The following is a 26,457-nucleotide window of genomic DNA, read 5'->3' on the forward strand; positions in this document are numbered from 1 at the left end:
GAAAATTGATTTATATATATAACAGAGTATACTGTTTCGCCCATGATACCTCTCATGCCTTGTAGGTCCCGGCATAGAATATACCACAGCTTCCTATTTCATAGGTGCCGTAAGAGGCGACTAAGGAAGAGCGAGGGATGGATAGCAGCATCCCTTTTAAAACATCTCCAATGCCGCCTGCCAAACGTCCAACTACTGGCTAAAACCTCTTTATAGGGGAGGCTATGTTCAACAGTGGACAGTTAACGGCTTATACAACAACCCCTCATGGGGGGAAAGATATTGTTAGTAATGGAGACTAAGAATCCCATTGCTAGCAATAAACTCGACCAGGTCAACCTCCACGCGGTTCCTCCTGGAAACTATGATTAATATTTTGTGGTAGAAAGTAAAATAAAGTTGATCAGGTTAGCTAATTTTCTATTATTTAAAACAAAATATTGATTGACTGGCAAACTGACTCATATACTACATACAGCCGTAACCATTGAATTTAGAATCTTGAAATTATATGGCGTAGGTGAACACGCCCTTTTTGAAGAACACCATGCTGTAATCTCTGGCGAAAGTTTTTGTATACATCTTCAGTGGGTAATAAACAAACAGACTTACTTTTTCTTTTATAATAAGTATAAGTAAGATGACAAATAAGCTAATGAGCCGTCTGATGGAAATTTCAATATTTACATTTACAAAATAAATAATTTAATAAAACGAACATTAATTAAACAATGTTGCTGATAGCGAGTAGCAACTACCTATATAATAAGAAAAGTAAAATAAAAAAACTTACATACCAATCTCTGAATTTCATTATAGTAGTTATATTAATATTTATTAAGGTTTAATATGTAGCCCTGCAGTACGTAAATTTATACAGTAATCATTTTTATTGGTTACTTACCAATCATCTATATTAAATATTAATTAACATTCTAAAGTTCGCCCTTTTAATACGAAGCGATCATGGCGATCGGACAGGTGTCCAGTTTGTAAAAAAAAATTCGTACTTCACTTCCAGCAGTGTAATGTTTAAAATAGTCTAGTGCATCATTAACGAGTGCCATACCATACCAGCTATTAATTATCCACTCCTGAACATAGGCCTTCCTCTATTGGGGGATTTTACCAGTAGTTTCCACGCTTGACAGGCGTGCTGGCAACCGCAGTTAGGCTTTGGAGATGTTTTAAGAAGGACGCTGCTGCCCATCCCTCGCCTTCCCTTAGTCGCCTCTTACGACACTTACGGGAAAGGAAGGGGTGGCCTATTCCATGCCGGGACCACACACCAAATAAATAACAAATGCATTACTTGTTAAAATTCCGAAACAATTAAACAATTTTTAATATTTTTTTTCTAATTACAAAATAATTATAAGCTATTATATAAATTGTTTTAGTATGTAAATCTTTCCGTTCAAAGTTCGTAATCAGTTGTTACAACAGACTTCAAAAAGATAGAGATTTTCAATTCGTTTGTATTTTTTTATGTTTATTACCTCATAATTCCGTCAGTTCTAAACCGATTTGGAAAATTATTTTTTTATCTGAAAGGATATACTTATAGATTATTCCCACAGAAATTGTAACAAAATTGGTTTTCTAGTTTAATTTATAGAAAAAGTTTTAGATATTGTCAGAATTGAAATCTTTTTTTTTTTTATGGGACTCAATCTTTAATTATTTTTAACTTTAAGGGGTAATACCCCTGAATTACCTCAATTATATACTTTCGAATCGGCCCCATATTAATTGTATTTAAAATTAGTATGAGTAATGATTTAATTTTTAAATCAAAATAACTTGTCTCAATTAAAAATAGTTTTTTCAACCGACTTAAAAAAGAAAGAGGTTTTGTAATACTTGTTCTATCACGTTTGAAGGTAGTTTCTGTAAAAACACCCGTGTCACTATGGACACCAGAGGGCTTACCATGAAATGTTTTCCGAAATTTCGGGGTCGAAAGAAAAAACAAATTTGATGTCAAAATTACATAATACATATCGTATAAAATTGTATTATTTGCAATAAAATTATTAATTATTATGTGAATATTAAAACTGTTAAAATATTTGGACTTTCATGGTAGGATTTATGATGAAGAAAACATGAATGTCCATTTACTAGGCCGATGTCGATATGAAAAAAAAACACGAAATCTAGTTCGAAAATTCGGAATTTCATTTCATAGTAGACCCTCAGTTTAAATTTGGTGTACGCCCGCACACCGTCAATCGACTGAGCACAATGTATTTATCCAGGTTGTAATTTATGATTACATATCTGCTCAGTTCTTGACTCGTACCTCTTGTATGTACATTCGCGCGGTAAATAATCCGAGAGATAGATCGCTCCGTGAGCGCTGCGATGTTTTCGCTCATTATGGTAATATTTGAATAAAATTACCATACTAGCCGTTTCCATAATTTAGTTTGTTGCAACAGAACTATAATGTGTTATAAATGATGTTTTATTTTATTTATTTATTGCACCAGTATATTACAGTATATTAAAAAAAGAATACATTTAAAGTACGAAGTACAAAAGGCGGTCTTATCGCTAATGCAATCTCTTCCAGATAAACTCCAAATGTTGTCTGAAAGGAGAAAAGAAAGTTTTATTAGATCAGTAACAGTGGCACTGTTTGGAATAACAAAATAAATCTAGGATGGGTCATTGGCTATTTCAAAACTGCGTTCACAGTATTTTCCACAAAACAATATTTTTTGTTACCAAAATTAAAAAAAATAATTTCGAAAAACTATATCTGTAGTAATGGCATTACAGAATACTAGGTATGCACATATATACCTTGTGTTGTGAAACATACCAAAAAGTTAAAAAATAAAAAAATATTTTTTTAAATATTTTTGGTATAATGCAAAATTGATATAAAATATAAAAAAAGTATAAATAATAAAATAAAATTGTAATATAAAATTATTTTGAGAAAAAAAAATTTCGATACCCTATTAACGAATACTGTGTAATATTAATTTTAAGAAATGGGTTACGTTAACATTCTGTATTTGACAATGGTAATAATTAATATTAGGATTTTATAAACTGTTTTAATATTTTATTAACAATTGTTTATTAACATTATTACTTGGTTACTAGTTAAAATGAAGAAGAACTACAAATAAATTTGTAAATAAATGTTACTTGGATAAACCTTTTAAATTTATATGTGTGAAAATCTACGCGCTAGCGAATATGCTATTCTTACATCTTTATATTATATAGTCCTCAGGAATGGCAACGCATGGGGAGTATCATGGGCGAAACAGTATACTCTGTTATGTTCATGGTACTGTTCATGTCTATAGGCGACAGTTACCACTTTCCATCAATGGACCGTCAGATTGTTTGCCATTGTAAGTTGCATAAAAAATATTTATCTTACTAATATAATAATACTATGTAATATAAGGTATTTTAATAAGCCAATAAAAGCCAAAACTATAATATTTAGAATATTTTTCTGTCTCTATGTTTGCTCCAACATCATGTATAAATCATATTGTATGTTACAATCTGACGAAAATTACGCAAATTTACCTATAAAAATTATTTATAAATAGTCCAGAATATTTTTTCTTAGCTGACAAGTTGACTGTCCACTTGATGAAAAATATTAACCGTTGCCTACGGACATGTACAGTACTGTGGACATAACAGAGTGTACTATAATTTAATATGAAAATAATTCCATAGCATTTACTAGGTACCAATCAAAGATAAAGTATGAATGATTCCACCGACTAAGTTGCTATGCTACGGTTCTAAGTTCCATTATAGGAATTGAGTCACAGTTCTTACGACGCACAAAGTCAAGGTCATTTTGTTCTTGGCAGTGACAAGCGTTTGCCTGTTACGTAATGTTAGTTCTAACGTAATTCTCAGTGCGGCTTTATACATTTTTAGTTAGGTTAGGTTATTTAGCTTGGCTTATTTTGTCCTGTGAACAAATTAGCTTTTGCCCGTAATTTCTCTCGCGTGGATTGTAAACCAACTAAATAGGCCATTCCTAGACGGTGTATGAAGATGAAACACATGCCAGATTTGAAGTTAGCCTTTTAGGAACATTTACAACTGTAAAGCAACTTCGTATTAAATTTGATGTAGTAATTATTACATAATGTCGGAACAAATATAGAAAGACAAACAGAATAAAAATTCTACAAAATATTGTTTTGATCTCTATTGCTCTTATTAAATCCCCTCACATAAACTTTTTTAACGTCTCCTATATACAGACATCTAGTTACAATTTTTATTATATTAGTATTATAAGATAGGATTGTAACCTTTTAGAGCTTAATACGTTACCTTACACAAAAAATACTAGTCGAAATAAAAATCAATCTTAAGGGCTTCCGTGCTGGCCGAATGTAATTTCAAGACATTCAAGTGAGCCTTCCGTTCCAGCTCATTGGGTGGTCCACCAATGGCGGTTGTACGAACGCTCGCTGTGCTCGTTGCTCGAGCTACAGCGAGCAGGGAAAGGCTCGTATTCGATGTGCTGCTCACCGCGGTACGTGATAGCACCAGAGTACGCGCCCCACCTCCTGCCACTGCCTCTCACCACGCAGAGGCCGTCGCCGCCGCCCGCGCACTTGTAGCGATGCGGCCCTGCGCCGCGACAGGTATTATACTATTTATGTTATTTATTTACTAAACTTTTATTTATTTTATTTACTTATAATACTTTTGTACACTTTCACTTTTAGTATAGATATCAATAATTTTCGGATTCAATTTCGTGTTTTTGTTCATACCGAAATCGGCTCAGTAAATGGAGCTTAACATTTCGTTCGTCATCAATCCTACAGTAGGATTCCTACTATAAACGTCCAAAGGAACGATATTTTAATATTGTTAAACAATATGTACCATGTACTTTTAACATCAAATTTGTGTCTTGTTCAGACCCGAAGTTTTGGGAAATAAATCATGGTAGGTCTTCAGGTTATACCGAAAAAACAAGGCACAACAGATAAAAAAAACACATTTAATGTACCCTGACTGTATAATAGATGGTCTTAACGCCATATTAGGTTTGTTGGCGAGCCGCACATTAATCGCGTTGTCTACCAGACTTCTACCAGGAATCTATTCACAGAAGTTGTAAAATTTAGAAAATTCAGTTATATGTTACAACTTTGAGAACATAATTTTACAGGCAAGTGTAGTGACATCCTTATACTATGATCGAAAAGGTTGCTCTATTTATGTTGAGCAAGGAATATGTTTTCCTCTTAAATCCAATTCAATTAAAACAACCAAGTCTACTATAATTTTGAACAATATGACGATAAAAATAATGATAATTTTCTTTATTTCTTATCCTTATCTATATAGAGTTAGTATATGACCTAGAAAACTATATTAGGATACTAAGTATAACGAATTTAATAACATTTTTTAATATATAGGTGTATTTTTTATTGCACTAAAACATACAGTAACAACAATAAGTTAATAACAATGTTAGCAAAGGCGAACTTATCTCTAAAAGAGATTTCTTCCAGTCAACCTAACACAGTGGCCTAGGAAGTAGTGGGTGGGCAGTAGTAATGTACAAAATTTAATGCGGATTATCAGTCCCATTGCTAGCAATATACTCTATCAGGTTGACTTCCACGTGGTTCCCCCTGGAAACCATCGTGCTGAATTCCAGTTGACTTCATCACGGTGGGCTAACTAACCTGCCCTTTCATTCTCACCTATCATCCTTCACTGGTGCCACGTCAGCATATACCGTTAGCGCAGGCGGGGTTACCATTTCATTATCATCCATTGTAAAAAAAAAATACAAAATTTTTTTAATTATGATCATTACCCATATATTTCATTTAATTATATTAAAAGAGGTGCGAGTAAAAACTGTTTTTTTTTTACTTTGTTTAAAGCAATTATGACATTACATACCTAATAACCCACCATTTGTGATATTTAGCTTGTCGCGTGTTGGTTTTCTTTTGAAAAAGTTTTAAGAATTTCGTTGTGAAAAATAATTTTACTTGTCATACGTCATAATTATTGTACTTACGTCATGACCATGACAATACATCTGTTCCATTAATGGGCGCTGGTGTCTGGAAGGCTGAAGTGCAGATACAATACACTGTATCTTTGAAAAACTCAATTTGTACAATTCTTTCTTAAAGCATATTAGCTATTTTTTTAATTACAATAAGATGAAAGCAGGTCTGTTAGCCCATCGTGACGAATTTAGCAAGACTTAATCACAATGGTTTTCAGGGGGAACCGTGTGAAGATCGATCTGATAGGGTACACTGCTAGCAATGGGATCATTACACCTCATTACTAACAATCCCATTCCTTCTGTCGATTATCTGTCAGACCTCATCAAAAAAACATGACAGTTGTAAATATAACATATGACATGACAATTAGAGTGACAACAACTGTCAAATAGTGCATGTCCATTTGTTAAGATAATGCTCACTAATAAATTAAACATACAACTCACAATAAATTATTCTAAATCCAGCTGTTTCCAGGTTGTATCTATCTCGCTCGCACTTACGAATAGCAGTGTAGAACAGCAGTAGCGCTAACGTAGCAAGATACTGATCAAAGTGTAAAATTTAGCAGTTAGATTATAGGGTACAATCTAGATAGGAAAAGCTTTATAATAATGATAGGGACAATAACGGGCCATTGTCCATTAAACAATCATTTATACACAATAGGAGCCACAGACAGCCCTGTATGTCAAGGCTGTTTTGACGCCGAAGAAACGGCTGTTCACGTAATCCTGGAATGTGAAGCTGTGGCTCAACGTTTAGAAATCCTCAAAATAATGAAGTCGCCCGTGAAGATCCCAGAAAGCTTCTGTACTTCTGGGCGGAGCTGGGCTGGCTTTACTAGTCATGACTCATACGCACAATGGCCCAAATGAGATACTAAGCACGGAAAATAGAGTCCAATTTACATTACATTTAGAATACAAACAAATAACAATCTAGTTCACAAGGAAAACAACGCAGGAGTGGAATCATGAGCGTCGCAGTATAGTCGTATATTCTATTGCGTCCTTGATAGTGTTCATATCTACAGGAGATGTTTACCATTTTCCATCAGACAAGTCGTCCGTTTGTTGGAAGATTTCCTAAATAGAAGAAAAATAAATTAAGACATATACGCTAATTGCTCTGAAGAGATATGTATTAATAAATAAAATATTATTAATATTAATACACCTAATAATAATTAATACAGAATGTTTGAAAATTATTTTCAAGTCAGGTTGCTTAGGCGTTAATAGTCAAGACCGAGTGCCAAATATCTCGACTCCTTCGTTTCATTTACTCAGATTTCTTAACTTCACTTTCACTAGATACTAGCTTTGACTTTGTGTCTGTGACCGAGACAAAAAATAGCCCATCCTTGTCAATCTCTAATTATATGTGTATGCTATAATGCTGTGAATGGTTGGTTGTGCCATTATATAAGAGTTTACAAAAAACAAACTGACTTGACATAGCAGGGCTTGTTAGTATCGGACATTGGCAGATGCTAATGATGTACCCTGTCAGGTCGACCTCCACGCGGTCTCTTTAAAAAAGTCATTAATTCTTATCGAATTCTTCTCGTTCACGATGGGCCAACTGACCTGTTTTCATCTTTCCCTATCATCCCTCACTGGTGTCCCGTCAGAGTTTACTGCTACCAAAAATAGTTACCATTCCATTATCGTCCATTAAAAAAGTAACTTTACGTCTATAATAATTCTTCTTAGGATAAATTACATAAAACGAGATAAAATACCATTTAGGAATATTCAAATGGCACATCAAATCTCACAGAAGAAACTAAAACGACTTCAAATTCTTTCCGAAATATTTCGCTTCAAATTACCTCTCGGCAGGTGTGGGGTAATGACTATTTAAAAGTTATAAAACATAACCGAAAATCTGGCTTCATCTTGCAAATGTGTAATTGCTTAAAAAACCCCAATTTGTTTGAGTTTATGTAAGTATTCTCACTTATAACGGATGGAGGATATTATTATATTTTTTTAAAGTGGCCGAGGGCGATGCATTTTGAACAGAGTTGCCAGATTAATTATTTTATTCGCAGTTTTGGGTAAACATTTGTATAATGTTATGATAATTATGATGAAAAGTTATGATATAATTAGAGGAAAATATCGAGAAAAATTAAATTGATATAGAGAATTTTGAATATTTTTTTTTATTATTTGTAAATATATATGCGTGTACATATATATATATATATATATATATATATATATATATATATATATATATATATATATATATATATATATATATATATATCCATTTAAGAGCTGCGCTCTTGTCGGTGGAGCTCTTGCCACTCACTACGATTTTCAGCGAGTCTCTTCACCTCTTGATACGACACGACACCAACTCCTTCCTTGATCTGCCTGATGTAACTATGTCTCGGTCTCCCTCTCCCCCTTCTTCCTTCTATCTTACCTTCTATTATAATGTTCATAAGTTCGTCGTGTCGTATCAAGTGTCCTAACATTTTTCCCCTTCTGTCCTCAATAGTTCTAATAATTTGTCGTTTTTCCTTAACCCTAAGCAGGACCTCCTCATTGCTAATTCGATCCCTCCAGCTAATTTTCTCCATCCTTCTCCAGCACCACATTTCAAAGGCTCTAAGTTTATCCATTTCCTTCTGAGTTAATGTCCACGTCTCACATCCATACATATATCCATAGGTTTTGATAAGCCGCTTTGTAATATCTTTTGTTATCTTAGCCTGTAAAAGGTGTTTTCTGTTATTGAAGGAATTATATATATAGTGAAAATGAATATGAGTTTTTGAATAGGTAAAAGTTACAAATTCGTATTATTTTGTAGTAAATATTTGAAATTTGGGAAGAAATAAAAAGCAGCATATGGCAATACTGGTTTTAAGGTCGTCACTGCGCTCATATTGAAAATTTTATAAATAATTTAACGTGGTACAGGACGATATCGTTCTAATTTACCGTCACGATAATACTAGGTTTTTCCTGTCATCGGACGTCGCTTTTCCGTATAGATGGGATACTCCAATACAAACACTACAAAAGTTTAATGGCTATTGCTCGAGTTGTTAAGGCGCAAACAAACAACCTTTAACATTTTTTATACTAGTTGTACTCAGGTATCGAATGGTTAAATTAATTAATCAATACTTCACATTGTTTGCAATTAAAATTGGATATAAAATATGAAAATTAACTGAAGCGTTCGAGTTAAAGTCTGGTCTCCCGTACTATTGACGCCTCGGATCGAGAACTTAATAAGCTGGAATTCTTCGTTCACTACTAAAGTGTAAAAAGTTGATGTATCGTTTGTTTGCTGGCCGTGGGGACATATCAATGCCAGTTTCTTAATATACAGCGTGTTTAATAATTGAAAAAGCGATTTTTTTCACTAGAAAAAATAAAAAAAAAAAGTTTATCACTACAATAGCGACTTCGTTTAAAACAAAAGGAATTAAATAACAATTGAGCTTTCTTTAATATGGTTGAACACAACGATAGCTAGCTCATTCGTAATACTCGTGAACGGGGTGCTTTTACTAAAAACTGGTCTGTTCGAGGCTACTGTTTGATTGATTGTAGCTGTTATCAATATGAAGATTATGATAATTTTTTTTATCCATTTATATTTATTTGTAAATAATTGTAAATTAAACTTTTGTTTGAAAATAGCAACAGCTGAGTTTTTCTCAGCTGTGTTTGCATTCTGAACTAGGCGGTAGTTTAATAAAAAATGTATATCTAAAAATGCTTTTAATACATTTTTTCATTTAAATTTTTTTTTATTATTACTATATACTATTTATTAATTGAACAGCCTATATAATGCAGGTTGGCAATTTTATTGACAAATCAAAAGGGCGCAAGCAATGCACGCCTCGGGCTGAGACCGTGTCAATTCAGCGCGACAAACAATGTGCGACACAATGAAAAAAAATAAAATTACATACAAGCTAATAAATAATTTATACTGTGCCACAGAGAAACGGTGCAATCACGAGATCAAAATGTATTGGTAATATGGCTACAATTTTGTTATAAATAGTATTTACTCTCATGTAAGCTTTTGTCCGCGACGCGTGTATTTTGTAAGTAGAAAACCCAATAAAATACACCAAATTTTTATCATACTATGTCAGCCGTTAACTGTCCACTGTTGAACATAAGCGTACCCCATAATGGGGGGGGGGGGGTTAGCAATCGCAGTAAGGCCTGAGTCATGTTTTAAGAAGGACGCTGTTTCACATCCCTCGACTATTAAGTCCCCATAGTCGCTTCTTACGATACCCAAGGGAAAGAAAGGGGTGGCCCATTCTATGCCGGGATCACATGGCGACCATTTTATTGGTTTGGTCAAATTCTCTTAAGGGCATAGATTCATATCCAACATGTTAATAGGTTGTAAGGGTAAGATAATATTGCATTTCTATGAAAAATAGGAACCACATGGCAACCATTTTATTAGTTTGATTACTTTTTTTTAATTTTTAAGCAATAGTGTAATAGTCCAGCTGTTTTTTTTTTTTCTTATGGGCAGAGATTCATAGTCAACACGTAAGAAGAATAATAAGAGTAAGGTCATAGTGACTTTTCTTGAAATATATAATACACAGAACTAAGGAAATAAACAAGGAAATGTGGAACTGCATTGTCAAGGTATTCCGTTATTCTATAGGGATTTACTTCAAAGAACCTATATTATTAGATACATACTTGTAAACAATGGTCGTTTGCAATGTATGCCATTTCTGCACCTGCTATTTAGAATAATAGCTTGATAATACATACAGAATGGTGATTCATAAAACTGCTTGATTTTTGAATGGTTATGTTTAAGTTGTTTAGCTTCTTTTTTGCTATGCGATAACGAGAATTGTTGTTTTCGATTTTTCTAAATTGTGACATTTTGTGACAGCGTGTGAAATATTTTAGTTTATACTTGTACATGCATAAAATAAATAAATAATATTAATAACGGTGTATATATATATATATATATATATATATATATATATATATATATATATATATATATATATAAAATTATAATATAAGATACATTTTTAACGAGAACACAACATAACAACATAAAATACCAGGGGGAGACTTTGCACAGAAGTCGTTTGGCACCTTTGACACCTCTGTCCAATTCGTATTTCTACCATGAAAAAGTTGTATTTGCATGGCTATGTTTTGGTTTGAAAGTTGAAATGTGGCAGTGAATTTACAGGGTACAGAGAAATAATACCTGAGTCTTCAGGAATGGCGAAGCATGGGGGATATCATGGGCGAAACAATATACTCTGTTATATCCATGTCTATAGGCGACAATTACCATTTTTCATCAGGTGGGTCGTCAGCTTGTTTGCCATTCTAAGTTGTATAAAAAAAGAATAAGAGCCTAACGCGTGTCAATCAAACGTAACACCGTGCAAGTGCACGCACTCATTACACTTATTCTCGGCTACATCTGCTAATTATTATAACATTATTACGAATTATGCCTCTTAAAGGATCACGCAATCTCGCGATTTCAACTCTCGTGCTTATTATACATCATCAATGGGAACGAGGTAATATCTCTTTGACAGCTTATAAAGTTAGCTACGACCACAATAAAACAACAGGTATACGGGGGTAAAGACTGTCTTGACCACTGTAACAGCTAATAAAATAGGTCTAAACAAACCTATATCTAGTAGTGTATTCTGGCAGTAGGTTTAATATGATCCGAGTGAAATTATACTAAATACTAGCTGAATCTAATAAGAGACTAGCACAGAAAGAATATTAGTTGCAAAAATAATAAAAGAGGATATTATTTAAATGAAACTATCTATCAATCTTTTTATAAATCCATTAAAATCGTAATCCGTAATTTTACTAAAATAATAAAATTGCAACTAGACATAGAAGATAAATATTTAAAACAAAATTGATGTAAGGAGTTTTAATAGGACAATACAAGTAAAAAGAATAATTTTAAAAATGTCTGTATGTATGTCTGTATGTTTCTTTCGATATCACGCAAAAACTACTAGATCAAATTTAATGCGGTTGTTAATATTTGTATTCTTGATGATCTAACTTAAAAACTGCTATGTGTTTTATTTTCAAACATTATCTAGAAGTGGTGTATTTAATTGATTTTCCTATTTTTGAAATTTTCACGTACGAAGTAGCGTGCAAGAATATAATTCGCAATAAACTTAGATACAGTTATATTCTCATCTTAAAAAATATGCAAAACCATAAAATCCAAAACTAGACTTCACTTTACTCATTGAGAAATTGCTAGAGCTTTCACTGAGGAATAGTTTTTGAGAATTTCCACAAGAACGGTAGAAAACTGGCTGAGCGCTGACCATGTCACGATTCTCCTTCAAGCGTTGTTACAAGGAACATATTACTTTACATACAAATTAAAAGTCAGAGGTAACCAAATTAAAGAACATACTAAAATAATTAGCTTTTTGCCCACCACTTCGTACGTGATTTCAGAAGTAGACAAACCGATGATAAAAACAATATCAACATAAAATATATACTCGATTTTAATTTAGACGTTTAGGTATACAACTCTGAAAACTGCATCTAATTTGGTGTAGTAGTTTTTGCGTGATGCCGGAACAAACATACAGATAGATAAATTTTCTATAAATTATTATTTTAGCTTATTTTAGTTTTATTGAGATTAATCCTATACTAATATCTATTAGTATAGATGTAGTATATAGTAGATTTTTTTGTGGCGCGTGATCTTATATAGTATGTTTATTATTTTCACTAAGCAACCGACAAACAGACGACGGTTACCATTTTCCATTAGATAGGCCTTCGCAAACCTTGTAAGCATCAGGCAGCGTATTTATTACATTGTTCTATTTAATACTTTCCTTTAGTATCTACGTGCGGAAATCACACAATTTAAAATTTGTGAAAATATGATTTACACGCTATAAAACTAGGAACGTAGTTAGTGCACCCAGTATACAGTTAGTGTCGCCCCGTATACCTGTTCAAGCCCGTTGACACTTCCATTTATACTGCTCGTTAAGTTGCTACCCATTATTTTGTTTATGGCAGTAATATTGTGCGAAACGACACATGGTTTTGACATATTGGCAAACATACAATATGTATGTTAGAACAGTTAAAAGCGAATCGATATTTGATAATATAAATAAACATTTAAAATTAATTCAACTAAATACAACAAGTTATATATTTATAACATAATGTATGGAAGTGTACTTGTAAACAAAAATCTCTCTGTATAAAGGTGGAAATAAATTTCCATTCATCTGTATCGGTGGAGATAAGTGGAATAAAATTCCTCTCATGTCCTCCAGAGGAGAAAAATTGGAAGGAATAAATGGAACTGGCCGAGTATTCTACTAACGTAACTGTTTTTTTCTTTTTTTTTTAATAAAACAGGATAGAGTAGGTATGATAAAAATGCACATACTACCCAAATCAGTTTATGCCCAGAAATCGTTTGCAGATTTTATCACGATGAGGTAGGAATGCACATGATTTGTGGCTGCAGCCCGCTCATGAAAATACACTCTAGATTCTGAGGAAATAAAAACATCACTGCTAAGAACATCTTAAATTTCCTATCACTGGCAGGAATTAGTAGTAATTAAGAAAAAAGGGCGAGCACAATGGATCTTAGTTGTCCAATTTTAACAAGTTTTTCTGTCTGACGGAGCCCATTTCTCAAAAATATTACCCACCAGAGGAGGAACGTTGCTAGGAATAAGTGGCACTAGTGATGTGTTCTAACAGCGTAATTTTTTTTTTTTAAGAAAACAAGATAGAAAAACTAATGAGCCTCAATACTAACACGGTGAATACAGTTATCGTATTAGTATGAGCGGCTCAATTCTTTACGAAAAATATCTGTTTCAGTGGAATACATCTCTGAAATTGCATTGTATACAACCATCTAGGCTCTAGGGTATGAGGGCGAACTCGATGGCGAGCCGTACGATGATAGAAAGTAGCCGTGGGCGTCACATTGAACAATTCCTCTTAGCGCAATCCGTTGTATTTTCATAGTGTGATATATACACTTCTTTGGTAATGTCACTATTTTACATCTATTGTAATGTTAAAGAAAATGGAATCAAAATTAAACTATAAAAAGTATGATACTGTCAGAAGCTATGCACCCTAATAACAATGTGAATCAAGCATCTAATATATAAATAATGAAAGCTTGCACGACGTGTGAATGGGCTTAAGAACCATTACATAGTACAGTATTAAGTAATTATGATAAAAGAACACACCATTCTGTATCACGACTACGTGACTCCTCCTCTTAGTGTCGCCTTATTTGTTATTCTAGAATGTAGTTATTATAATCCAATTGTTATTTTTATTACAATAAAATACAGGTGTGTGTGATTATGAACACAGTGTCTGGGCCTTTTGTATCTTTAATAAATATAAACATTATTTCCATCGTTGTGGCCAGTTCTAAATATAATCTCTAGAAATTATTTGAGGTTGTAAACGAAAGACAAATAATAATAATAATAAATAGTATATTGTAAATTCAACCTAATACCTGAGTATATATGTTAGATATTTGTAAGTTTAGGTGTTTGTTACTCGATCACACTTAAATGGCTGAACGGAATTAAATTAACAAACGAAATTAATGGCATGATATTACATTTATTAAAAAATTACTACAAACATCAAGTAATTGTTTTTGAATTAAATATAATGTATTACCGTGTGATCCTGGCATAGTATAGACCATCCCTTCCTTTCCCATCGGTGTCGTAAGAGACGACTAAGGGAACTTAACAGTTGAGGAATGGACAGCAGCGCCGATCTTAAAATATTACTAAAGGCTAATTGCGGTTGCCAACCCGCCTGCTAAACGCGTGACAACTGCTGGTAAACCCTCCAATAGAGGATAATATTCAATAGTGGACAGACAACGTCTGATATGATGACGATAATATGATGACAATGTATTTTCGTTATGAAATAGGGCTAATAACAGACAAATTAATTACTTTCATTTTAGTAACCTGGTGAACCTGGTAACCCTAGAATGGTTTACGCTCGTGGAATAACAACGGTGGATAGTTAACTAAAGTCGGGAGTTTGCGAGAATATTGTGATGAATTCATCATATTTTTGTAGTTTCGAAGAGAACGCCGTGGAGTAATTGTTCTGACAAAGTAGATTGCAAAGCCGTTTTCTTTTTGAATCCTATCTTTCCTCGGAATTATTAATTTCCCATTTCTGAGTCTAGGTTTCTACTCATAAGATAAATCTTCTCCTACGCAGGTGCTTGTTACTTCCTGGAGTTAAAACGAAGTGAATGAAGTGGTGATACTTGCTAAGCGCAAGTACTTCGTTCAGAGATGGATCTGGGTGTTTTGCATTATGTATGATGGGTGTTATAGCTACGCGTGAGGGGTACCATCAAATATCATGGGAGTCACGACATATTCTGTGACGTTCATAATATTCTTTTTGACGACGTGCACAATTGACACTTGCTTACAGACATACCGCCAGCTTCCGTCCAATTATTAAAAATAACATTCGGAAAACTAAACAAAGCAGTGGCATTGCATGATTTAAATGCATTTAAACTCATCATTATAAACCTTGTACTGTATTTTAACAAAAAGACAATTAAAATGTCTCCGTGATTATTAATTAATTTGCATACTAGCATCTTTTATTATAGCTATTGATTCCATTCATGTGATTCAGAAAATGGCGAAAATGGAATATTTACAATTTAATCATGGCCGTGTGTCACGGCCTTATAACGCCACAATGCTTTGCAAAAAACAGGTCAACAATTTTTCTATGTGTGCGTGAATAGGGTTACCATAATGTACATTTTATTAATTAATATAAGGAAGAAATTATATTACGTAAAAATGAAAAATAAAAATGATATGAAATTCTTATGAATTTTAAAAGAACAAGATAAACAATGCATAATAATGGGTAATGATGCTTATCTTTACTGATTTATTTGACTTATATTCAAGTATAGACTTATAACATATTTTCCTTTTAAAATCATTGAAAATGACCACATGCACATATGTATATTATATAAATATACATATGTGCAAATTGGTTACTAATTAATACCTATACATCAAATAGCAGCCATTGTTTGTACCAGAAGAAATAATTGCAGGTTCAAATTTAAAAAATCTATATTATCTGGGCGATTTTATTTTAATTACTTGCAACACTAAAAAAATGGCATATTTTGTTTTGAAATAATGAGTCTGCGTCAAAATTTAATTAGTCAAATGTAAATTTAGCTCAGCTAAATGTTGATCTTTTTTTAACACTCATTGCTTTATCTATAAAATCTAACAACACAATTTTACAACCTTTAAATTTTACCATACATTCACAGTACGTATCAAGTGAACTTTGTCATTGTCATTTTATATAAGCACAGTAAGGGCATTAAGACAAATTGATCTAAATAATGATGAACATTTATCGTTTTTTAACTTTCAGAAATGGCAATAAAACTTTAATATTTTATGTGACTCTTTATTTATTTGTTGTTATCTAAAGTATGCCTTTGCCCTGCCGACGTAGAGAATTAGATTTCTAATCTAGATCTAAGCAACTTAGTTGAAGGAAAGGCTGTTTATCTCCTTTTGCATTCTGCGTCTAGCTATATAAGGTAAAGGGTACTTTAATATCAGAAATGAACATAAAGACTTCATGGGAAAAGAAGTATGCAAAGCTAAGAGTTTAATTTTATTTATTTATTCTTTATTGATCACATTATAAAAAATATCTGGTGCAAAAGGCGGACTTAATACTATATAGCACTCTCCAGTCAACTTTTGGCAAAACAGAAATGTAATTATGCGGTAAAAAATTAAAAATTCTTGTAGATAAATAATTACAGATGTATCCATATTGACTTACTATTATATAATAAATATGATTATATTAATATACGTACATATGTGAATACATTAAATAAATATTACTTACATAAACAAACATATGTCATAAAAATATACATATAAATATTCATACATACACGGTTATATACTATAATTCCAGTAAATAACGATACAGATCAAAGGTGATGATGATAAAAATGATGATCTGCTTTCACAGCTAAGTGTTATGCTATGTCTACGATTATCATAGATATAGTATCATACTGTTATACAAACATTGTGATAAATACATTCTGAAGAGACATTTCTCTAAATCTATCTTATAATAATTAATTATAATTTCTCTAATCTATCTAACTTTACCTAATATTCTAATTTGATAATTTCTCGAAATTACTGTTTTACGGACCGTCATAAATTAAAATTAAAATTACGTTAATTAAAATTTATTAGTAAATTAACTCATATTGGTTCTTTATTTTGTTGGGATTTTAAATTTTAATTTTAGAGATAAGTTTTAAAAAAATGGTGCTTCAGAATCGACTACATTGTAGTCGTCTTATGAATACATGGTAGACAACGGCTCACTCGTTTTATTTACGCGTGGAATTTCGCGCCAAACGTAACAACATTTGCGTTTCGCGCCATAATTTATTTTTTCTTATTTTATTTTTTTAATGACTAGGTCAAAAACAAGATCACAACTAAGTTCTGTATACTGTGATCATAGTATAAATGTTTATGGAACACCTTAATTTTGTTGCTGTCGTTGAAAAATTCTCTTGAACGAATTTGAATTAAGTACTTACACAGATAGGGCATATCCTGGCCAAAACTCGTGTTATGTTATACTACGTCTGTGAGGTAAACAAATATTTTTTCTACTAATAATTCACCCTAGTAAAATCTCGAGCAAAGGAATATAATAATATGTATACATATTTATTTATTCTATGCTATGCTTCAAGTCTCATTCGCATAAAGTATGTTTGTTATATATCAAGGAGGATTGAAGGTAGACAGGTGGCAGGTAGTAAAATTAAAAGCCAAAACCTTGGGCAATATGGATAAAAATATATTATGCTAACCGCAAATAATCGGAATTAAGGCAGGAAGATAATGATGATTGTTATATATCAAGTTGCATTGTTCTTTTTGGTTATTATAATACATTTACTTATTCATCTTTACCTTTATTAGGTATTATAGATTTAGTGCATCAACTTCCTAACTCTTGCTTGGTCCATACGCTCACATCACTTCCACGCGGTAATAAAACTACCGGCGCATATAGCTATCTCGTATTTTCACGCTCGTAAACTAGCGCTAGAGAGAGATAGACCACTTTTATAGCACCCGACGCTTTTTACAACAAAAACTTTTATTACTGGCTACTCGTAAATTACGCAGTTCTTACCATCCAGGAAAAATTTGAGCACGTATTTTTTATACCCCTAATTACGATGTAATAGAGAATAGTAATCAAATATTTCGTGTAATTATGTTTAATATAAACATTTTTTATAAAACAATAAAAGCTCTTGAATTAAAAGTAATGAAAATGTCACGTTGTAAAACGTTAGTAATAAGGAAAATGTAGACGCCATATTGTTCATAAGCGACCTACCACAAGTTGACACCCATTTAAATATGGAACATGAGACGATAGTCGTAAAATGTAGCCTTAAGTGATGTTCCATATAATGTTAATATTTATCGATACAAATATTTGAATTTGACATAATCATGTAGATAGTTATAAATACTAAAATAATTCAATAGTAATCAAAGTCATTTAAGATGTAATAAAATTTGTATGATTATGAGGAATTCTCTATAGTTCTCTATTTCCATATCGTAAAGAAATTTATGACCCCATGCATTCCTATTAACATAAATATGTACTTAAGTTGCAAATTTTGCAATCAAACGTAAGAATTAGTAAACAGATCTCTTGTCATAACTACAGTATCACATTACAAAATTAGTAGTAACTTTATTGATGCCGTTAATACCTAATATTTCTGCGTTAAGTATGTTGTACTGCCATATAATAACTTAGGTTGCACTCGTCTTATTAGCTGTTTGTTACTCAATTGCATTTAAATGGCAAAACGTATTAATTGCAGACATATACATATATTTTTTTCCTAATTCATGTAAACAAAATTTAGAAAAGCATATAATTAAATAAAGGATATCTTACATCATAGTATCAGCCTTTATCTGTCTGCTACTGAACATAAGCCTTCTCCTTGGGGGGTTTTGCCATGCCTGGTAGGCGGATTGGCAACCGCAGTTAGTTTTTGCAAATGTTTTTAGAGAGACGTTGCTGCCCAACCCTTGCAAATCCCAATTATCTTACTATCGCCCTTATTCATAAAAACATTAAACTTCCTATAAACTCATTTTAGCTATTGAAATGTTTTGTCCTTTTCTTTTGTTTTAATTTCTCAATATAAAAGACATATGCAAGTAGGATGTTTTAGTTTTATAAATGAAGGGGTTACAGATATCTAAGTGAGATTTATTTATATAATGTAGAAATTCTGATAATATCATGCTCTTTTTATAATAATATTAAACGTGTAAACACAATCGATTATATCGATATAGGGGTCCATTACGGGGCGTTACGTCACTATTAGCTTGACGCGTCGTCGTCTGCGGGTCGTAAAACTTTTCGCGCGTAAACGTCACCATTGACATTGGCTAGCAGCTGCAGCGCTGTGCAGCGCTCCTTTGTGTGTTAGGACCGTCTAATAACAATATTGATTTATGCTGAAAATGTATGGTTTTTAAAAATTTATATCCTTGTTTATGGGGCGAGGTCGATGACCGGTCGAAATTAGGCATTTATACCGCCAGTATTATCTATGGCACTTTATTTATGGTACTCATCGATAATTACCGCGCTTTTTTCGTTTTATTGTTTTTTGCAATTTTTATAATGCGTCCTCGCATTATAAAAATTACAGTAAAAAAGAAAACTAATATAAGAAATTTGTAAAAAGACGATGCAAGAGAGATATTGAAGAAAAATTAATATCAGGGAATCTCAATAAGAGCAGTAGAAGCCAATACTACTATTTTTAGGATTTTTTGTTTGTCATCTGTGTGTGATTATTCCGGCATCACGCAAAAACTACTGCACCAAATTGAATGCGGTTTTTGTAGTTATATTTCTGAAGATCTAACCTTAAAGTGATTTAATCTCGATATCCAAAAGTTGTTATTTATATTTAAAGTCTACACACACGAAGTTGCTAGGCAGGAGCTAGAAAAGAAAAATCAAAAAACCTTTCTCTCGTATGTTTGGATTACATTAATCTTAAAGAAGGCGGTGGGATCGTGCCTAATCACGATAATTTTCAATATTTTGAAAATATCACCGTAATCTTATCACGTATACAAAATGTTCATGTGAATAGGATACATTAAATAATTAATATAAAAAGTATAATATAAAGCCTATCCTTTGTACAAAAATCGATTACTTAGGTACCTCTATTCCATTCATGTTTCAACCGTAAAGCAGTTGTTTGCATGGCTGTGTTTCGGTTTGAAGGGTGGGTTATGGCGTGAATTTACTGGGTACAGAGGAATAACACCTGAGTCCTCAGGAATGGTAACGCATGGGGGGTATCACGGGCGAAACAGTATACTCTGTTATGTCCATAGTACTGCTCATGTCTATAGGCGACGGTTACCACTTTCCATTAGGTGGGCCGTCAGCTTGTTTGCCATTCTACGTTGTATAAAAAAAAATCCTATTCCATAAAAACGCCAAACCTCTCATATACCTATTTTAGCTATTAAACTATTTTGTCCCTTTCTTTGGTTCCAAATTTCTAATTTGATAGAAAGTGACAAAACAGTGTAATAGTTAGAATAGAAATAGTAGGTTTTAGTTTTTTATAAATAAAGGGGTACATATTTCTCTATATCAAATAATGTCATATTTTGTCCAATTTAATGACTATTGGTTGAGCCGTTAAAGGAGTTAACATATAAACTATCACATTAGCATTATTTATTATTATTTTTCAAAAATTTTCCATGGCACGACTCCTTAATATGTACCTAAAAATATTTTTCAACCTCTTACCCTTTGCGGTTTCTAACTCGTAATTTTCATAGTTAGACATCGGTTAAATACAATAAAATAAATAATACATAATGAAGTACCTAAAACAGAAATCGCTTACGTTGCGGTACTGTTGTTTTTTTTTTTACGATTTCGCGACCTTCCGCGACCACTTGTAGAGGGCTTGAGGACCCCACAGGGCGTCGCGACCCACATTTTGAAAAACACTGGTACATAGGAACATTTAAGAGTATATTTATACTAATATTATAAAGAGGAAAATTTTGTTTGTTTGTAATGGGTAAACTAACTGCAGTTGGCACAACTTCCAAGTGTGGCAACAATTGGTAAAACCTCACAATCTATAGGAAAGGCCTATGTTCAGCAGTAGACAGATAACGACTGGTGTGATGATGATGATGATGATGATGAAATGATAAACTCGTAAACAACTCGATGGATTTTAAAAATCTTTCATCCATAGCTACGTTATCAACGAATGACATAGTCTGTATATTTTCAAAAATTCTATATATCGTGCGCAGCCGGGTCGGGTCGCTAGTAGATTCATAAAATCCTAATACATCACAATACATTCTCAATTCAAACGTAGTTTCTTGAACTAGTGCTGCGTTCCTATAAAATCTAGCCAGACATTCATCCAGCCGGTACTCGTCTCCAGTCGTAAAACGTACCTAAAATAAGCCATAAAATATTGTCTGAGTATTTAAATTTATCTTTAGTACGTCGGCCAGGTTAAGAGGGAACTTGGGGCTTCCATGTTATGTGCAGCCACCCTGTATATGCGAGTCGTTTTATGAGATGAATTCAATATATTTTAATGTTAAATGCTATTATTGTACCCATATTTCTGACAATATTTTACTGAACTTCATATCACTAGTTAGTTGATTAGAATTATCTTCAATCGACTTCAAAAAGATGGAGGCTCTTAATTCGATTGTATTTTTTTATTTGTTTATTTATAAATTACTCACCACACTTATCACACTTATAGTCTCCCGAAACGTGTAGTGAGCCATAGGTTTATTTTACAAACTTAAAAATTTTGAACAACATTTTAAAAATATATCTATTTTGTCATTAAATATTTATGTTTCTTATCTCAAAATTTTGTCAGTTGTAAACCAATTTAGAAAACTCTTTTTACACACTACTACTAGACTAGCGATCCGCCTCGGCTTCGCATGGGTAGAAAAAAAATATTATAATCGGTTGAGTTGTTTTTAAATTTATCCATTACAAACAAACAATCAATTCTGTCGTCTTTATAATTTTAGTAGGTATAGACAAAGTCAAATATTCTGACTTGTCAATCAGTACAACAAAATGTTTTACACCAGTAAAATTGGTAAAATAAAATATTTATAGTAACAGCGTATCTAGGCTGTCTACAGTAGGAGATGCAATAGACAAAATTTGTATATCGTTATTCAATCAATGTTTCTTTGAAAAATATTCTTCCCAAATTTCACCGGTAAAACACTTGCTTAATATCAGCCTGTATTTATTTGTCTATAGTCGAAAGCACAGCATTAGGACCGCAGGTACTTACTATCTTTAATCTATGACTGCGGCATTTGTCATCGTTTTACGATTGACACTACACAGTACACAGTACACACACAATGCGGCGCTCGTTTCAGAAGCTACGGTTAATTACCTACTAAAATGTGAAGGATCAACTTCCCGACGTACTTTGAAATGATTAATTGCTGTGCCCAGATATCTTAGACTGTGGCTTGATCTATAAATATGACATTTTGTTTAGAGATCGGTTACTGTCTTGTCACATTACTCACGTAGATGTCTATGTGACGACGTTTGTTCTCATCGCGATATTATAACCGATCAGGACATAAAGACACAAACAGTAAGGGTTGTCACTATTTAGAAAGGTCATTTACACATGCATATTTTTTGTAAAGGAAAATTAATTCTATTTTCGAATTTATATTAATGAAGTGGTAAACATTTCGCTTATGTTTTTTGTTTGTTCTGAATAGAATTTGGCAATATTTTAATTAGGCTCGACTATTATGTTTGTCCTTTTTTAATTTTGTCACAATTAAAGAAGATATTGTTTATATTGAGGAATGCTACTGGAGTGTCGTTTACTTGTGCTTTTTAACCGATTTCAAAAATAAAGTTCTCAATTTGGAATTTGTTCTCAATGGAAATTTTATCAAAATAGGTTCAGTAGTTTATAACAACAACTGTTTTTGTCACAATTGAAGTTGCTTTATATTTTTTTTTGAAGTGGGTTTTTTTTGTGAAACACAATTTTAAATTACATATTTAAGCTGTGATACGACGCACACATAATTTGAAACTTAATTATATAGTATTACTAAATAAAGTCACTATTATTATGATGTAAGAATAATATTTTTAACTAGCGGTATCTCAGTAAATTATAATTCAAAGAAGGAATAAGTATTTACGTTACAGACATAGATTAATGTTCTACATGGTACCACGCAAGTTTATGTACGTTAATGAAATACGTTATTTCAATTTAAACTTTAGGCCAAAGACAATAATGCTAAACATTTTTGTGGTAACCCTAATGTAAGACCCGGAAAAGTAATAATTTCGTGACATTTTTAAAAGATCAATGACCTAACTGAATGGTATACATATTTTTTTTTATGTATAACCATACAGAAAGAACTAGAATAATAAATGTTCGTTGTTATTATACAAAGGAGTTTATAGTTCTGGTTGTAACTTTATTATCTGAGCACTTTTGTCTGATTGAATTTATTGTAAAATAAAATCACTACGTATAAAAGGAAATGACCTGGCTGAAAATATTGTCTATGTGAGCCACTCAACGTAATTTGATACGGTTTTCTTTATTTTAGAATAGTGTATTTTTTAAATATTTTTTTACTGGATTTTTCGATTGTTGGTAATGGGGGCATTAATTCCCATTGCTAGTAATATACCCTGTCAGGTCGACCTCCACGCGGTTCCCCCTGGAGACCATCGTGATTAATTCTTGCTGCATCCGTCACGATGGGCTAACTGACCTAGTTTCTCCCTCACCTATCTCCACTCACTGATGCCACCTGCGTATACCAATAGCACAGATGGAATTACCATTCCATTCTGACCCATTTAAAAACAAAAATGTTGTTTAAAATGCATTTGTTGTACAAAGTTTAGACGCTAGATAAGCTTACTTGCTTCGTTTATATATCAATAGAAAAAATATAATACATTCTTGAACTAATATATCTTTTCGATTTAAGATTATTTAAGTGATATAATTTTTTTTTACTAATACTCTAAATTTACTTTTCGCTCATTACTACGATTTGAGAAGTAGAAAAATTAACAAAACACTTCTAAAATGGCTTGTCAAAATAAAACATTCGCAAATTTTTCCTTAGGCCTTTAAAAATACAACTGTGAAAACAGCACTTAATTTGGTGCAGTAGTTTTTGCGTGATGCCGTAATAAACATACAGACAGACAAAATTTCTATAACTTATTATTTTGGCATATATTTGTTTTATTAAGGTCATATTATTTTTTCTTAAATATCAAATATAGACAGACATCGTGTAGTAACAATTTTATTATATTAGCAAGATATATTTTTCTTTGCCACTCAATTGTACACTCAATCTCCTGATCATTAAGTTCTTTTTTTTAATAAGTTATAATAGAACAGTAACACCGTCTACATTATCGGTATACGCTGTCGGGGCACCAGTGAGGGATGATAGGTGACGGTGAAAGCGGGTCAGTTAATCCACTGTGACGAATTTTACTAGAATTAACTACGATAGTTTCTAAAGGGGAACCGTGTGGAGGTCGACCTAATAGGGTCTACTACTGGGCAATGGGTGAGTTAGACCCCATTACTAACCATCCCTTTGCATCGATTCTTAAATTAAAGTATCCTACTTTAAATTATAAGGAACCGGACAAATAATATCTGGGAACATATCCATAAAGCCGAGACCAGAATCAATTCAGAAAAATACGTTTCCTAAATTGGCCTTACTGGGAATTGAACCCGTAACCTCATTCACGCACGGCAACATGCCCACTACTGCACCACGGAGATCATTAAACTTTTCTTACTTTTTTATGCGATAACGGTTGAATGAATCGTAATATTTGGTATTCATATAGTAATTAGACTGGTGAAGGGCATACTTTCATCAATATATCATTCTGATCACGTGTACGAAGTCGCGGATAAAAACTAGTTTTAATTATATTATAATTATGTTATAATTATACTAAATTAGACAGTTCCAATTATCTATGTGAGTATAGGAAAGATTCTCGAAGTTTGATCTCGTACGTGCATAGCACATACATAAATCAAGATCATTAAGATCATTATATCGTGCATGCTGAAAAGTTCCCTGCGATTGAATGAGTGATAGGAATTCCGCAACAAAAACAAAAAAGATACCATCAAAATTGCTAAGTGCAATGTGATTCAAAAGAAGATAATGAGTCACTAAATATTTCAACTACCGATGTTTTTAGATAGCTGGCAATTTCAATATGTAACTAGTTTAACCAAAAAGTAATTATTCAAAGGCTATTGTTCCAACACTATGTGTGTGTGTGTGTTGTCAATGTTGTATATAGCATACACACACACACACACACACACACACACACACACACACACACACACACACACACACACACACACACACACACACACACACACACACACACACACACACACACACACACACACACACACACACACACACACACACACACACACACACACACACACACACACACACACACACACACACACACACACACACACACACACACACACACACACACACACACACACACACACACACACACACACACACACGCACGCACACGCACACACACACGCGCACTCACGCACGCACGCACGCACGCACACACGCACACACGCACGCAAGCACGCACGCACGTTCGCACGCACGCACGCGCGCACGCACGCACGCACGCACGCACGCACGCACGCACGCACGCACGCACGCACACACACACACACACACACACACACACACATGCAGTTTTTGCATGGCTGTGTCATGGCTGTGTTTCGGTTTGAAGGGTGGGATATGGCAGTGAATTTACAGGGTACAGAGGCAACGCATAAGGGGTATCATAGTCGAAACAATATGTCCATGGTACTGCTCATGTCTATAAGCGACGGTTAATATTTTCCATCAGGTGGGCTGTCAGCTTGTTTGCCATTCTAAGTTGCATAGAAAAGGATGTTTGATTATATTAGATATCACATTATAATTATGATTGTCGTATTTTTTACAAATTAAACTGAAATTTGGCATAGATGCACGTAAGTTTACCAACAGTGC

General features: G+C 33.0%; 1 protein-coding gene across 3 annotated transcripts in view; it reads left to right on the forward strand.

Annotated features, from left to right (window-relative positions):
• Window positions 1-26,457, forward strand: part of LOC113519868 (protein doublesex) — a 256,548-nt gene that overhangs the window by 159,562 nt on the left and 70,529 nt on the right. Inside the window, exon 3 of one of the 3 annotated variants that reach the window (XM_052900660.1) lies at window positions 4,432-4,649. The exons of 1 other annotated variant lie outside the window; for it this stretch is intronic. In XM_052900660.1, the coding sequence (XP_052756620.1) occupies window positions 4,432-4,625 (194 nt within the window). In that variant the 3' untranslated portion in view covers window positions 4,626-4,649. Of the gene's footprint in view, window positions 1-4,431; window positions 4,650-26,457 lie in introns of those variants that run through there. One more of the 3 variants, XM_052900662.1, reaches the window with a different exon arrangement.

The sequence above is a fragment of the Galleria mellonella genome, unplaced genomic scaffold (assembly GCF_026898425.1).
Source record: "Galleria mellonella isolate WM207_F2 unplaced genomic scaffold, CSIRO_AGI_GalMel_v1 utg65, whole genome shotgun sequence".
In the NCBI taxonomy this organism is placed as follows: domain Eukaryota; kingdom Metazoa; phylum Arthropoda; class Insecta; order Lepidoptera; family Pyralidae; genus Galleria; species Galleria mellonella.